This window comes from Xiphias gladius, chromosome 18 (assembly GCF_016859285.1).
Source record: "Xiphias gladius isolate SHS-SW01 ecotype Sanya breed wild chromosome 18, ASM1685928v1, whole genome shotgun sequence".
Taxonomy (NCBI): domain Eukaryota; kingdom Metazoa; phylum Chordata; class Actinopteri; order Istiophoriformes; family Xiphiidae; genus Xiphias; species Xiphias gladius.
The window spans coordinates 18273388-18291202 of record NC_053417.1 but is presented as its reverse complement, the minus strand read 5'-3'; the positions used below and the strand labels follow the sequence as shown (position 1 = coordinate 18291202).

The 17815-nt window shown below is 39.4% G+C and overlaps 1 protein-coding gene across 4 annotated transcripts; it reads right to left on the bottom strand.

Moving 5' to 3' along the window:
- Nucleotides 1-685: 685 nt before the first annotated feature.
- On the bottom strand, nt 686-17463 carry uckl1b (uridine-cytidine kinase 1-like 1b). 4 transcript variants are annotated; one of them, XM_040152952.1, is made up of 15 exons: nt 17327-17463; nt 11289-11482; nt 10482-10588; nt 8987-9157; nt 8557-8628; nt 7907-8096; nt 7564-7625; nt 6362-6378; nt 4119-4217; nt 3898-3991; nt 3375-3437; nt 3109-3231; nt 2635-2742; nt 2392-2548; nt 686-2221 (listed from the first exon to the last, which is right to left on the bottom strand). In XM_040152952.1, the coding sequence occupies exons 1-15, from the start codon at nt 17398-17400 to the stop codon at nt 2142-2144; spliced, it is 1611 nt and encodes a 536-aa protein (XP_040008886.1). In that variant the 5' UTR covers nt 17401-17463; the 3' UTR covers nt 686-2141. The 4 variants fall into 4 exon arrangements, with proteins under 4 accessions (XP_040008886.1, XP_040008885.1, XP_040008887.1 ...); XM_040152951.1 differs by lacking the exon at nt 6362-6378 and adding an exon at nt 5216-5235; XM_040152953.1 differs by lacking the exons at nt 6362-6378; nt 17327-17463 and adding exons at nt 5216-5235; nt 14251-14715.
- Between the last annotated feature and the right edge of the window lie 352 nt (nt 17464-17815).

Sequence of the window (17815 nt, the reverse complement as noted above, 5' to 3'; positions counted from 1 at the left end):
AAATCTCAGCTATTTGAACTTTTGCAAAAAAATTAAAGCTTTCAAATCTACAACAGCTGCACATTAAACACTAGATAAACTAGAGCAGTACAAGAAAAAAAAAATGCTGCTGCTGAGCCTCCCGGTATTCTTAGCCCTTGCACGTCTTTTGACTGTCCTTCTCATGCCTTCTCTCAGACAAAAAGATGCCTCTTGTGGGTCAATATCTGCCTAATCAACTGCTGGTTTGTAATTGTCTATCAGCCTCATCAAATGTGTGTCAATCATACTTTACCGTGGCTGATATCTTGACAGCTGTCAGAGTGATAATTATGGAAAGTGATGGAAGATGTCAAGGTTACTTTCCAGAGAAGAGGACAACCACAATATCCTTCCTGTTCATTTTCAAAGTGTAGGTAATGTGTCATTCTGTCTCGAAATGCCTGATAATGGCAAAAATATTCAACTCATATACTGTCTGCTATATCTAAATGTTATTCAAACACGGAAAGACATTTACTTAATGTGCTTTGAGGGGTGTTTTAATAACCCAGAACGAAAAATATTTTAAAATGAGTTGTTACTGAGACTGAAATATGACCTCTGTTCAACTGAGGTGAGCTGGCTGAACATTAGATCATAAAAAGTAAATGTAACATAAATGAAAAAATGCACTAGATGAAATTTAAAAGCTCTATTGGACTTTTATTAAATATATAAAAAAACATGCAGCAGAAGAGTCACACACAAAAAACAGCACACAGTCAAACACAATCGATGGATTTTCAGCACAGAAAGACTTGCTAACAGTTGTCTTCAGGATATATTCTACAGTACGTTCAATTTCATGTTTTTCTCTTAATGTTGTACATTTCCTTTTTCTCAGTAAAGCAAATGAGCAATTAAAAAAAAATACAGTATTTTGATAATTAATTGTTAACTTGTATAAGAGAACATCATATGAAAGTAACTCAATAGGGAAGGAACTGCAACACTCTCCTTCTGATGTCTCATTTCATCAGTTCAGATAACCATGTGGATGAATATTGTGGAATGCGACCACACGTCTAGGGAACCGTCAAAATTATCCTTCGCAGAGCAAGGCAATATTAAACAGGCACTAACTTTAACAAACAGATCTCATTTGTTTCAATACCGATACCATGTAAAAAGGGCAGGCACTAACAGGACACTTTTTTGACATGTTCTGAGTTCGTATGCATCCACAACTCAACAGCCCTTTTTTTTTTAAATTAACAATAAATAAACAATCCCATCTACTGCATGAAAAAAAGAGGCATAAATCAGGACATGTGGGACTGAAATAAACACTTAATCTGTGTTTGTTAAATGCACATGACCCATTTTCGTAGGAGTAAAAGGATGTATGACTTGCCTTTTCACTGGCGAAGTCTGTCCATTGTAAAAAATATGTAAATGAAGGACATACTGCATAAATACACACAAGTGCGTACTTTGAGCTGTATAATGAAAACCGGGTTTCAACATCCTTTTCAACTGGTTAGGTCAGCATCCACAAAGAAGGGAAGGCTGAACCAGAGACTTAAAAAAAAACAAAAACAAAAAACAGATACACCTACATATTTTCCAATTGAATGGTCCTTCAGAAACTGCTCATGGCAATGGAAGTTGAGCAACATGAATTCATGTTCTGATTTTACTTTTGTGAAAATTGTGAGGAAGGTATGAGATAAAAATAACCTTAAAAGCTTGCTTTTTTTTTGTCTTTTACAATGTGCAAATTTACATTCAGTTGTGTCGTCCACAGTACACGGCTTAAGGCTAAATATATCTTTTTAAAAACAACATGTCTGCAAATTTCAATACAGAGATTGTCAGAATTTAAAAACCAAATAAACATTTGGACTTTATAACTTAATGAACATATAAAAATATACCAGACTTCATAACACCACTTTTCACAACAGTATTTACATTAATAATATAATTTAAAATTTCAACAAGGTGACTGTACATCAACAACGTCTGCCCAATTCAGTTTATTTTTCAGGGCACCCTTGGTTGGCCTATGAAGGACAACTGTTATGGTGTGACAGAAGCAAAGAGTATCTCCTCATATTGTCCTCAGAGGGGCACTGCCCTGAATCTCCCAATAAGTGAGTGCACTGCCAATAATTTCATCAGTAACTGGGCTCATCCATCTCTTCGTCGCTCCAGTCAGGGGGTGCATCTGTTCCAAAGTATCGATCCCCAAAGTTTCCTACAAGGACAACAAATGTGATAACATCAGTTAAATCTGTAAATCAGCAGTGACATCATGTAAAGGTCAAGCACATAAAAAAAAAAACAGTGAATATACCGCAATAGGCAGCATTTCTTACATTCCAAAAGTCTCATACACTCTCTTCTTATTTTGTCAACATCACTCACCTATGCCAGGTATGATGTGGAAGAGATCATTGACCTTCTTGTCGACAGCTGTGGTGATGATTTTGACCTGTGGAAATGCGTAGGCCACTGAATGGACTCCCATTTCAGCCATGAGCAAAGACACAAGCAGGATCTTTTCCTCCTGAACATCATGGTCCTGAAAATGAAAACATGACCACGAAAAACTGCGTGATGCAATTCACTGCAGGCAACATGGATTTCTGGACAGTCAGGTGCACCCACCAGCAGGACTCGTACAGCCATCATGGCAGCAGCTCCAGTGGACACAGTACAGTCCATCAGAATCACATGATCTTCGCTGATGTCTTTTGGAAGACGCAGGTAATGAAGCTGACAATGTGGAGAGACAGAATGTGGACTGTGGGTTAACACAAAATGTGAAATACATGACCAGTACCAATATCTTGTAGCTATATCATAAATGGCATCATGCGAAACCCCCACAACCTGACAATTTCCTGAAAAGGACATGTAGATAAGCAAAAGATAAATTACAGGACCATGCCAACCTGCAAGAAACTCAACTGTGAAGTATTATCAAAAGATGTGTTAATATGTGAAAAAGGCAGATATTTATTTGAATTTTCCACGTTCTGCATATTTAAAGTATATGTAGGATAACGTCGGCAAAACAGTTCAACATAAGAATGTGCTACAGTTTTTCTCTAATCCAGGGGCCACATTTCATATTTGTACCTCTGGTTCTCCTGTGTCCTGGTTGGTCTGGATGAGGATCTTGCCGATGCGGACGTCTTTGCAGACAGCCCTCAGAGCTGGCTCCATGGTCTCCCCGGCTCGCAGGATGGACACACCTGTGATCTGAAGAAAAACAAAGAAAGAAAAAAAATTAAACAGAGGTTAATTGCATCAATTTAGGTAGAGACTAAAACTCTTCTTAATGGTCTTTAAAATTAAATAAAAAGAGTTGAGAAAACGGTAGGAAGTAAATGGAGTTCACTAACCCTCTTCCCATGGAAAGTCCTGCCTTCATAATCCTCTCCCTGGGGGGTCTGGACTGTGTGGACCTGAGATAATATTAAAAATCATAACAGTGTGAGCACAGTACCATACTACAGAAGTCAGAAAAATAGATTGTGACCAGCTACAGTGAACTGCAAACTGTCAGTCACATTCGAGCAGACTTTCAGTCACCTGTGTCTTAAGGTTAAGGTATGGAAACTTTCCATTGTGGTAACTTGTTAAGTTTCCTCGCTCATGTCGCAGGCCACTACGTGTACGTCTATCTAATTCTTTTTTTAGCAAATAGAAGCACTTACTCCTTTTCCATGAATCTTTCTCACATACTGTACTGTATCTTTCCAACATTTGTACATCCATCAGTTTTCTCATGATTTTTTTCTTTTACGTGTCTCCATCTACACCCCGGTATCTAATGGTTCAGGGTCAATGTCCTTGATACAAATGATTACAGAGCCTTCATGCAGTGCTATGAATTAATTAACAGAGTATATAAGTGTTTGGCACCTGTGAGGGGAGGAAGGAGAGCGCTCGCTCGATCAACAGACGCATCAGCCTCTTGGAGTAGAAGATGAACTCATCGCGGCTGGTTTCCTTGTTTCTAAATGTGGTGATTAGGAAAAGAAAGATACAAGATTTATACTGGTGGCAGCTGCTATACAGTGCACACGTTTTATTGGAAACAGATGTAGTTGTTATTGTAACAAATCAGATTTCTTGGCTTTTACCTGATGATGGTGTGCATACCCCTGACCTGGGGTGTGCTCTCTAGAACGCTGAGGGTCTGGGGGAGGGGTTGGGCCTGGTGTGCAGATGCAAGGGCTGCCCTGTAACCATGACAGCAAACAGTACAGCGGGGGTGGTGCAGGGTGAGAGAAGAAGGAGGAGGGAAGATGGACATATACATGAAGACAACAAACCGGAATTCGAGGGCAATTGACACTTCTCTGCACACGTGTACAGTATGTGGAAGTTCACAAACAAGCGTACATACTGTATGCACATTTAGAAAACACATACACACAAACACACACAAACACACACACACCATCGCAACTAAATGCCTTACCCTAACACTAACACTAACCTAAATCTGATTCTAACCCTTCACCCTTTAAACAAAGTCTTAACCCTCAAACAGCCCTGTTGTTTCAGAAAGTGAGGATTGGCCAAAATGTTCTTACTTTCCCAAAATGTCCTCACTCTGTAAGGTATATAAGTCAAACTGGTCCTAAAGTTAACACACACACACACACACACACACACACACACACACACACACACACACACACACACACACACACACACACACACACACACACACACGTGTAAATACATGCACAAATGATTTTTCAGTAGTAGTTAGAGCAAAGTTGATAATGGTAGTATGTAACCACTGTAACTGGAAAAGGCAGATGCAAACAACTGCAACGCACGCAGTGCCAGCGTGGAGTACATCAGTGGAAAATTACAGCAGCAGAGAGACCATGATAAGGGAAAAGAACATCAAGAATTACAAATGATCAATTTAAAAATTAACATAATATATACAGATTTGAAATAAAGGAAAATTTTACTGTATGATGTAAATAAAAATGCATGGATGTTATTTTCCACGGGAGGTCTCTCCTACTTGTAATAACACCCCATTATTCCACACATACTTAAATATCTAGTTATCCTAGGTCTACCCTAGGCTCTAGAGGAACACATTGTTAAAAATACTCAGTGATGCAGTCATGTTGACACTACAGTCGCCATGATGTCACTGCGATACACATTAGCCAGATGCAAAGAAAAGAGAAATCATAGCAAATCTGCTCACATATCCCAGCGAAGTTTCCTCTATGGGGAGAGATTTTCGACGAAACACAACAATCACAACAGAGGAGACACAGAGAGACGAAAAACAACAGATAAGAGGAGGAAAAATGAGAAGAGACACAACATCAGGTGGATGAAGGGATGAAGGATTATCTCACACAGTGAAAAGTGTGACAGCTGAGACTTTTAAAATGTCAAATGTTGCTGAAATAGGCCCACCACTGAGGTAAACTGCCATTTTAGGAAATATAATATTTCCTGGTTATCACTTAGTGTTATGTCATGATACTATAAAGAAATTAAGTAACAGGCCATGCTTTAAAACATCATTACGGATACTAGGGTTAAAGAGAGCACAATCTAGTTTTGGATCAGATTCTGATATCTTTACATGTGCATCCATTGTGTGTACGCGTGGGAGGTGCACAAGCTATCGTGCGGCTGTCACTCTTTCACCATGTAGAAGAGAAGAGGTTGGTATTTCAGCTCACAGGCCCCTGCACATCCTGTGTCTAAAGACAGACACCAAGCTCACTTCCTTTCTCTCTCTGTCTCTGATACTGTGGCCGACATTCAATGGAAAAACTCAGCGCTTTGTAGTAGGGTATTGGAAACTTTCTGTGTGGCTGAGGTATGTGATTGTCAACAATAGCTGTAGCAAGAGCTTCCTCTCTCTCGCTTTCTCTTACAGTTACTCTCTGTCTTATTCTTGTTGCCGCTGAAAGGAGGGGTCAGTGACTTGACTCATGGGTGTATTTTTAGACACAGAAGGCAGGAAGAGTGTGAGTTGTCATTTGTCTAAAAGGCAGAGAGAGGGAAAACCAACGTCTTTACATTAAATGCCGGCTGCCCCACACCACTTCCAAACTTTTGATCTAAGCTCCACTTTCGAATGTTGATAGCAGTTTTTATATTTATTCCATGCTGGTGTGGACTAAATCTTTACAATGTTTTGCCATATTTGGTTTACAGATATAGTACAAGAGTGCCGCCTGGTGATGTTCCATAGCAGCCAGCAAATCAGTGGAAGGTAGAAGTTGGTTTTGCTGGCCTCTTTTTCTCGCCCTCCCAGTAAGAAGCTGGAGATATTGAGGAACTGGGCAGATGTTGAGGAAGAGAATGATAGACAGGATAAAGGCCACTCTACCTGACGCTGAGCTCGCGCTGTGAGCCATGGAGGGATTTGGGATTTGGGGGAAAGGGGGGGGGTGAGAGAGTAGTCCATGAGCAGAATGTGTGTTACTATGTGTGTATAGTGGGGAATAAACAAAGTGCACTTTACCCCATAGGTAAAAATGTGCCTTTGGTGACAATTAGTACATGTTGCACAAAAAATCCAAAAGTACATGCCATGATTCAACACTATTTCTATTACAGCTGTGCAATTAATGGCGCATAACTGTGTATAAGGATTTAATGGTTCCAGAGTAATAAATACATATAATGTTTGATTTCACCTGAAAAATCACATAAACCTAAAAATATGTCTGGAAATAAAAGTTTGATATGGATAACTCCCCTATCTTCCATTATATTTGAAAAGAGGAGCCTTACAATAAAAAGTGCAGAAAACCTTAGAGAAACTAAAAAAAACACTAGATTTGCCAAACATTAGGAACTTGAAAAGCCTTTGTTGGGAAAGTGAAAATACAATGCTTTGGCTTCAGACTCAGACTCATCAGATAATGACTATCAAGTATTGATTCTGTGTCTTATCTTTAGTGCTGTAGCTGTACTAAGGAGTAACTTATTTGTACTCATTTGTAAAACATGACTCCACTAAGACACGGAAGCATAAGTGAAGACTTAATACTTGTAGCTACTTTGTTTAACTGCATAAAATAAGCACAAAACATGAAAAAACATGTGGTCTGGCCCATATTACCATGATTTAATTCCCTGAAACTAATATAAATAACTACAGTTAACAATTTCTATCACTACATATGAAAAATAATCTATTTCTATCTAATTTTTCCATTCAAGTTTACCGAATAAGCCCAAAGCAATCATGCACATTTACCCTCACCTAAAATCTGTGTTGTGCATTTTCTGTCCACTAGAGGGAGTGATGGGTGCTTGTAATTACTACCGAAAAGAAGAAAAAAAACGAGGGGCTGGTTGCAATTACACAACTTCTGAGTGCAGAACATCCCTACAGCACACTAAATTATATAGTATATGTTCAGTTTTAATTGTAAGATATACTGAGTCAGAAACCAAATATAAAACCATAATAACACTAGGAAGGAAGAATGAAGGGCCATAATTCTCTACTAATATGTACTTGTCATATTAAACTGGAGTGAGTGTATGTGTATGTAGGTCTGTAAGTGTCACCTCTCTTACCTCCTCCAGCTGACTGTGGACATGCTGCACGATCAGATCAATGGCCACCATGTTGCCACCACCTGACAGGATGGAAAAAAACAAAACAAAACAAAACAAATCAGAAGAAAAAACAGAGTGACATCATGTTAAATTGCAGTCATTGAAGTTTGAAAACATACAGTGACTGAATTTTGTTTAATAGCAGTAAGATACAAGAAAATGTAACTAAATTCCAAACACAACACACTTGACTAAAGTAACTGTACTCTTGCACTCTACAGTGATATTAAAGACTTAGCGTTATCACAGAAGTAGTTGAACCTGTATGTATATAAATATGTATTTATGAGTGTGTACACACCACGTGGCACCACAATATCAGCCAGGCGCATGGTGGGCTCAATGTACTGCTCAAACGCTGGCTTGACGAACTTGTTGTATTGTTTGATGACACCTTCGATATCTCGTCCTCTTTCTGTAATGTCCCTCCTCAACCGTCGCACCAAGCGGATGTCAGAGTCTGTGTCCACGAAAATCTTCATGTCCAGCAACTGACAGGAGAACATGAAACAGACAGTCTTTTTTAGCTGAACATAAAGCTTTATAACACATATTCATACAAAGAAGATATTCAAAAAACAGCAAGCTAAATGTACCATCTTGATTCTATTTTTAGCTTGTGATATCAGCTGGTATATATGCAGATTTTGATACATCTCTGATACCAGTGGATATATCAGTTCAATTCCTTTTTCATCATAATCCTATCCCAATTTGCTTACTTTTTTATTTATTTACATTTAAATAAGGGATTATACATTTAATAGTCTTGCAAAGCTTGTTTTTGCATAGACAACACTAACTAAGTATGAGTGAATAAAACTGGATAAAGTCACTTCTGACTCATACACAGAAAATATGTTTGAACACATGCACAGATAACAATAAATCTGACACCATCAACTTTCAGTGACCAGCTGAACACGTTAGAGGGCAACAACCTTGCCCTACCTGCAGGAGCTCTTTATCTGCGAAGGCCATGATTCCCTCAAAGATGATAACACTGGCTCCATATACAGTTTTCTGTGGTGGACATGTGGATTTTGTATTTCAGTACAATGTAGATACAAAAAATAATACGTGTATGTTCACATAATGTATTACACACCTTAGTATATTGCAATAATTATCTTGATCAAGAAGGTCTAACTGTTGTTAATGTACATTAAAATACAAAAACAAGTTGAGAGAAATCACAATAATAATTTGTCAGTGACCATCTGGAGTAGCAGATTTGCAGTGATTCTAAATGTATAGTGAGGGAGATTAAAACCCTTTTAGGTAATCGGGAAACTGAGATTATATGCCGTAACTCCGACATGCTAATCATTACTTTACAAAGTGCATTACCACGTGTTTGGATGGGTGCATTCATCCTTACCCACTCCTTCTGTCTCCCATGAGTTGTAAAGTCATACACAGGGATTTTCACGCTCTTGCCCTGTTTGAGTTTGCGCAGGGTGTGTGTCAGCAAATCAAAGTCAAAGGCATCAGGGTGGTCAAAGTTATAGTCATTACTGGCAGCCAGAGTCTGCTCATCTGGGGACAGGACCTGAGGACAACAACCGCAACAATGTTGGAATGACTTTACAGCAACCTTGCCACAACATGGTGCTCTCCGAGCACAATACAACATGATTTCCTGAGCAAAAGACTTCTCTGTCTGTCAGTCTCTGGCCTTTGCTTAGACACATATTAACATTATCTTATCAAGAATTAAGAATAAGACTGATAAAACACCATTACATAAATGTGTTGTTATAAAACAAACAGACATGCTCGAATAATGGTTTGGTACACAATTACAGGTAAGCTTATGCAAAAAAACCTAGGATGCAGATCACTGTTCGTGAGCTGTTGAAGTTAGGAGACCTAAATTTAGGAGAACATCATGCGCCACTGTGACGTCTGTACCAGGTGGTGTGCGTGTGTGCGTGTGTGTGCGTGTGTGTGTGTGTGTGTGTGTGCGCATGTGCCCTGAGGGTGGTTGAGCATTAAAACCCCAGACCTGGTTGGTGGCACTTTTAAGAACAGCAACCTCCCTCCTTAAGTTAACTGATTACACTCTTAATATGATAAACCAGTGTTACAGGCTCTCTGGAGGCTGTGAGCAGGCATGAGGCAACGCATGCTCTTTCCAACAGAAGAGCAGGACATATGAATTTAAAAAGAGATAAATTCCATATAAAATGTTTTGGATGGCGACCTCTGGTTATGCAGTGTGCAAAATGGCACTTGCTACGGGTTAAAGTACCACTGGTCACTTGTAGCTCCCTCCTGCTCTGAACAGTCTGAACTGCTGCTGTCAGACTGTGACAGGATTACGTAAACGGAGAGTGGGTGGAGGTATAGAGGGGCACGAATGTTGGCTATTACTTGATTGCTTTCCACCACTCTTTTTCTCCCAAATTCGCTCGCCGTTGCGCGCCTCTTTCGACTCATCCACCTTCTAATATTTTATCCTTTCTGACTCCTTTCTCTCCACTTGCTTCTTTTATCCTAATTTTCTCTCTGGGATTCAAAGTGAATCTTATTTTCTCTCTTTTACTCTGTCTTTTGCACTCAGACTGATTCTTTCCTACACTTCCTTCAGGCTACTGGGGGGTTAGCAGCCATATATGAGATGAAGTAATAATAAAAGGAAGATAGTTCTTAGACTTATCTGAAGCCAAGATTTTAACGTCTAGAATCTAAAAGCATTTGGATTGATGTTAAAACATGCACAAACGTGTCCAAATTCACATACCCTATAATTTAAGTAATAGGCATCCACTGTCCTAACCAAACATTACAGCATTCATAAACAGGTGTGTGGCTGCATGCAAATAGACACAGATCATCAATACATACAACACGTACTGCACACACATGCACACCTTGTAAAAAGAGTCCATTGAGAGTAGTACAACCCATGGAACATCTAGAGCTTCAATGATTTTTCTGGCCACAGTTGTCTTTCCCGAAGCGCTCCCACCACAAAGACCTGTGACAGAATATTGACATAAAAACATTAAATATTGTTTGTATACATGTTTAATTGCAAAAGTATAATTTTAAAAATACTTTTGCCTGGTGGGATCGACTAGCGGTAGCTTGACACTGTTAATGCACCCTGTGCATTTTGAGATTACTTTAGGCTATTATTTGCATGTAGAGAGGCAGGCAGAAACAGAGACCACAGCTTTCTTCAAGATAAACATCCCCATTAACAAGATGAGGTATTTTCAGAAACCCATATTCTTTTGCACAAAATAAACTTCTATTTCCAAAACCTCTCAATAGCAAAGCAGAGCCAACTCAGTTAAAATGTCAATAAGGACACTGAATGAGCTTGTCAATATCCATTAGCAATAAGTATGCTGATCGCTAATTTCTGCAAAAGACACATCTTATCTGCTTATACAAGGTATTAGTTAACTTTGTTTCCAACAGATAAATATTCCTGTATTCCATAAACTGATACCCAATTCTTCAGATTTAAACTTGTACTTGATCTACTCTGGGGATGTTTTTTTCCTTCAGTTTTGGGAGCTCACTCTTAGAAATATGTATGTTATTTGTATTCGGATACATGACACTGCAAATTTATAGGAGAAAGCACTCTGTATGACACAAAAAAACTGAAGGAAAAGAAAAAGTCAGTGTTGTGACATTGTGGTGTGCATGTCTTTTAAGTGTCCTACCAATGACAAAGGCCTCTTTGGACTGTGTTCCATGTTCGTTGTACCAGGGTGGGCGTCCAGCGGTGTAGATGGTTCGTTTGGAGGTGCGTAGGAGAGGAGGCTCAGACTTACACTGGCTAGTGGTCCTTTTCCTAGGCGACAGACCCGTGCTTACCGAGGGGAGAAGACGGTCCAGTGATCCCTCACCACCTCCACTATAAAGCAACAAACACACAATAGAGCACTCCATCATTGTCTGGAGAAAAGGTATTTATTTATTTTTTGCCTTTTGCTGGTGTATGTTTTGTAGATCTGGACAAACTGCTAGTCTTTTATACAACTCTGTACACCTTTAAAATGAGCAATTTCTTGCGTGATTTTTTTCCCGGGGTTTAAGCTCCAGCACATCATTATGAACAATTATATCCTACCAAGTGGTAGATAATAAATGGCTTTTGGTTACAGTATGACAGGGGTTTTTCATTTTACTAGACCAGAGCAACGCCATAGTACAACTAGTCTTCATTAGCGTTGTTGCGTCCAGAGTTGCATTTGAACAGTGGTGTTAACCAGGTAATGAGGCTTTGGAAGAACTAGACAGTCATGGCAATTAAGACACAGTGTAATCAAGAGGATCATGAAGATCAACATGATCATTTTTAATAAAGGGAAAAGCTCCCTTCTGTTAAAGCTTCCTGTTAGACTGTTTCATTGTCCTTCCGGTGAGTGATGCATGTGTACCAAACAGACAAAGACAGACGTCGGATGCAGAGAATGCAGATGGACTTAAAAGAAAGGTGAACCAGTAAAATGACAGTAAGCAAGACTAAGTTAGTGTTGTGTTAGGCCATCATAGGTTAATGTTTAGTTTCTACACTTCCAACGCTTGAGCTTTGTCTAATCTTGTAGAGTTTAACTGCCTCAGGCACCAAAGTACAATATATGTTAACTCAGTGAAAAAATGTTTTACCCTCCCACATGAAAACATTCACATAATCAGTTGTGAAACTGAACCTTGTGTGGATGCAATATGCTGAGGGTGTTACCAATGATTAAGACAATTGTAATGATGTGTTATCACACATAACAAGATAAAAAAGGTCCTCAAAACCAAATGACGACAAGCTCATTCAAAACAAGTGAGGCTCCTTAGGGTGCCATGCACAGAGTGAAGTTGCGTATTTTTCTGAAATATATAGTGCAAGAGTCTTGTATTTCAACAACAAAAAATTGCACCTACAGACTTTTGTAATGGCTTTTCCACTTTTGTAACAGTATTTGGCAACATACAGTAGTTACTAATTGCTCCATCCAGAGAACAAGATTTCAGTTTCGTGACATTAAAAGAAGAAAGTCAATTAGAATGCACATTAATATTCAGTTAGTGGTTGTGGCTAATTATGATTGAGAGCAGAGAACAACAGTACACAGAACTGGTCAAACACATTGCTGTATAAACCATCTAGAACGCTACTTCCCCTGGGAAACACTTCACTTCTCTTAAAAAAGTCTAGTCTGAGGCATCTGTGGTGCATTATCTATCCAAAATATTATAATCCAAAGAAAATACTTGGATATCATCAGTGAAGCAATCACTTTTTAAAATCACTGAAAATTAAGTTGCACAAAGAATATCACCAAGAAGTATCACCAAAACAAATGCTTCCTTAGTTGTTTTACAAAAACAAGCTTCTTTGGGTGATAAGTCTAACCAGGTAACGGTTGACTAGCAACACATACTGTAGTATCCGAGACATCCACCCTTCACCCAATGAGAGCTGTAAAAAGCCAGATGCCATAATTATAGGAGGCTGTTTAAGAGGGCATACGTTCCTCTGTCCATTTCTCTGTTATCCAGTCAACTCTCAGGTCCCATATCTTTTTATAGGCCATACATCTCCCCAGGTGGAGTTTCAAGAGGTTGGACATGAAGCAAACAAGAGACAACAAAGATTTATCTTATCTCACCAGGGTGAACTGAGCTTGGATGGAGCCAGGTAGTGAACTGAGACTGAGAAAGCACATCGACAATGCATGAGGTACAGCACCCTCCAGCTGGGTTATCAGTTAAAACCAAACCAGCATGCCATAAAAGATTAGCCTAGATGACTATGCTGAATCATGCCCTTGTTCAGTGGTTACAGTGACAGTACTCAGTGCTCCTAAACATTACATACAAAGATCTATGAATGCACTTTTGTCAAAAGAAAAGGTTGACTTAAGGTCACAGTGCAGGGTACCTGAGACCAGACTGTGAGAAGACTCTTATGGAGCAGACATGGGGACTATCTAAACCCTACAGTCAGCAGTACTCAAGGACAATTATAGTAGTAAATAAGATGAGGGGTCATATAGTATCTTATTCTATGTGCTGCTTCTTTTTCCCTCCTTAGAAAACCTTGTTTAAGACTGTTTGGCTGTGTGGAGAGTGACATAATTACAAAACGGCTCACACAGATTATACCTTCATTTGGCCCACCCCTTCAATAAATCTACAGGTCATGGCTACAGCTCTGCAGTTCAGTTTGCGTTGGGGTAGGGCAATGAAGATAAAAACAATATAACAATATTAAAAGATTATCTTCCAATACAGATATATATAATGATATGGCATTTTTTTGAAACATTAAATATAAAATTATTACATTGACATTCATCTAGGTGAACTGTATTCTACTTTACCTGTATCTGCTAATACTCCTTTGCGTGTCAGCACAAAAGCAGTATTGCAGTCACTCAGACCAAATTTGTGTTACTAAGTGACAGATTCAAACTTTCCCAAAGCATGTCAACAAAAACCTTATGGCTCTGTTTGAGAGAGCTAAAGACTGGAGTTGTCATGCCTGTTTATCCACATTTTGAGGAGACAAACTCAAACACTTAAACCGTTAATGAGCAAAACACGCAACTGTTTAGTGCTCTTGAGGATACTAGAATTGAAGAAAAGAAGAGAGAAATATATATTTAAATGAAATACACTTACCTGCCATCAGATCTTAGTGTCCAACAGCCAGATATTCTAGCTCCTGAGTAAGCTGGTAGAGAGTTCATGCCTGGAGACAATGGAAATGCAGCTTCCACCTTGTGTACTCTGTAAGTTTTGTCTTATTCTTATATTTTTGCCTCAGTATATATATATAGTCAAGCACAATAAAGCACTCAACAGCACTGCACTTTGGCACAACACATCCAGAGAGAGAGACACAAAGGGAGGGCAATATAGAGGGGAACCAGCTTGAATGAAAAACGAAACTTTAAACATCTGTTTAGCTTTCTGTTTGGAGCAACAGAGGGAGAGAGGAGCTGCAGCTTGGTAGACAGAGTGCACTCAGAGTGAAACCCCAGCACAGCTTTTCCCTCCTCTTTTACTCACTCTCCACTCCTCCCCTGAGCCGCCCAGCCAACAAATGTAAGAGGATAACCTACCCACCATATTATGTTCATTAGGTGGTATTAATAGCATCAGGTTAGAGCCAGACCTTCCCACTCATGGCACACACACACGTAAACACACACACATACACATGCCAGGCTTGGGTCATCTGTCATTGACAGTCAGTGTCGCAATATGTTGCGGGAGGTGAAAGAGGCACCAGAAGGGAGCGACAGAGACAACAAGAAATAAACTGGGGGAAAAAGATTAACTGGGAAAGAAAACACAATAGGAATAGACAAACAGACAGCTATTATTTTCCTCTGTTGTTGACGCAGTTGACCGAATTCACAAAAGAGATGCTCCAGGCTATGTTGGGGAGGTGAAGAGAGGGAGAAATGGAGAGGGGAGAGAAGGAGAAGACGACGAAGGGTAAGGGGAGGCGATATGCTTTTTCCCCTGCAGGGACTTGCCATGTCTCTGTGTGCCTCACACCAGAGTCTGGAGACGTAAGCACGACAGCAAACACACACACGCGCACGCACGCGCACACACAAGCACACACATACAGAGCTGTCCCCTCTCTAACTTCACTCACAGGGAATAAACAGCATGATGAAACCCAACACTACCTCTGCCGCTCTATCAGCTGACAGTCTGCGGAACAGCTCTGGGCAATACACACATACAATGAACAAACACACATGCAGACATGCACACATTCACACTCCTCCCAGGCCACAACTTGTACAGACAAACAAATCATTGTACTCAGAGATCAGGGGAGACAGACTAATTCCTTTCCAGTGCAGCAAATAACAAACCCAAGAACTGCACGGGCCACATTTTAAGAACCCCACTGCTTAGAGAAGATTCAATTTAAACCAACATTAAAGCATTTCCAAATATTTAAATTGTGGACTTCACAAGATGTCCTTTCTGCTACTTCCTCGTTAAAGCCACAGGGGAGAGTTGGGAGGGAATTAAGTGTTTTTTCTCTCTAATCTCCGATGTAGTTTTGGGACTCTCGCTGTGTCTTTAAACCGCAGTCAGAAGAGAGCAGCATAGCAAGAAAGCCACATCGAAACGAGCAGCCTGAACTGGTTGCTATGCCAAACATTCAGCTATCTCTCTATGGCTACGGAGGCACATAGCAGAGTTATGGGCCCTTGGTGAAGTAAAACTTCACTAAAACTAATATTGTAAGTAGAGTGAGAGAAATGTAATGTTATTCTATTTATTAAACACAGCAGATAATGTGGAACAAACCCATTTGTCTCTAAACTCTTATGACTCATTTAAATTTCAATAACTTAATAATTAAAGAAAGTGAATGTCTTTAATAAAAACCGGATGTCACATTTCACAGAGACCATGAAGGTAAAAAATGTTTCGACATGACCCAAATTCCAAATGTTGTTGTTATTCTAATCTATTTTAAAAACTAGGACAGACTTATATAAGTAGATATATATACTGTACATAGGATGGACAAAATAACTGAAACACTTGTCCAATAGCAATTCAATATCATACACCTGCAGCTGAATCTTATACCGTTTCATTTAAAGTTCTTAATTCACCTGATAATTTTTGAAGCCAAGACAAAAACACCACAAACTGTGTTTTTTTTTGTTGTTGTCATGGATTACATTACATTCATCTAATAAAGGGGTGTTTGGAAATTGCGTTTGAAATTTCAGCCAATTTTGCATCATCAAAACATACTTACAAGCAGTTAGTATATTTTTAAGTACTCTCCTTTAGAGTTACCTTCCTTTTTTTGCAGAGATGAATTTGATATATTAATGTCACTTTACCAGGGCTTTACCAGGTTAAAAGTGTCCATGTGAGTATAACTTTAATGCCTGTGATACAGGTTTAATAAATCTGCCTAGTGGGAATAAACCTTCAGTGGATTGACTAATGCAGTAACACCCTCTTGTGGCTCAGTAAGGTACCAAGCTGGAGGATGGTTTTATTGTAGGTGGATACAGAGAGCTGACTAACTGGGTGAATATGACAGTGTGTGTGTGTATGCAAATTCCGCTAGAGTGTTAGTCACCTAAATCAAATGTCTTACTTCTCTGTGGTACTGTATTGCCCTCGAGAAGATGGCCTTTGTCTGTTAGAAACTAGCATTTACTCGTGCTGCAGTGCCAGCATAAAAAAAACACCATGCCATGCTTCTCTCCAGTGCTAACTGGAAGCTGCCTCTTACTTCACTTCCTCTTTGTTATTCGGGCTATTAATTCTCTCTCGCTCTACCCGTCACGCTACAGATACCGCACATGTTAAATTACATAAGCTACGTGTTTTTAGCATTGTGTTTTCCTGGGTTGATAGGAGATGACAGTAAAATTATATTTGGAGAGCACCTCGTGTAAAATATGACAATTGTCATAACGAAGTGAGAGAGTGGACAAAACGCCGGACTAAAAACACTCCGATTTGATATGACATCAGTAATAAACTAACAATTACGCTGTAGATTCCTGGCTGCCATTGCAGTGACATGTTACTTTTATATAAGGAAAAGTGACTGTACACATTAAGGCACACAGTGTGACAGGTCGAGTTTCCTTAAAGATGCTTAACCCAATTGCCAGTTTTAAAAACTCGCACAAAAATCGTTACGTCATTTCAAACGTTTCCGAATAAAACCCACCATTTCTAACCGTCTTACCTGTTCGATATAGAGGGAGTTTTTTCTTCGTTCTCCATCTTTGAGAGCATTTCTTCCCTGCTAACGGCAGACATCGCTACTCTGTTGACAATCAGGTGTTGAGAGTAAAGTTAGCGCTGAGGCATCATGGGGCTTGTAGTGCCTATGGCATTTCCAACTCTGATGGCTACGCCAGCATCGGGCCTGAGATGGACTTCACACCCCAGAATGCAGCTGTTCAGTTTTTTCGACCTACTGCCAGCAGCATGTACAGTACCATAATCATACAGGGCCTTTCCCAAAGCTGGCAGTGTTCAACAGGCCACGTGTGAGATGAATTTAGATCTTTATATCTTATCATTTAATTGTTATTTTATTACATACATATGCATATTATTTCAATTTATTTTGTACGTGACACAGATGTACAAAATAAATATATGTCATGAAACTATTTCTATGACCATGTGGTGCAGTACACTCAAACAAAAGTCTGTAACAGCTAAACTA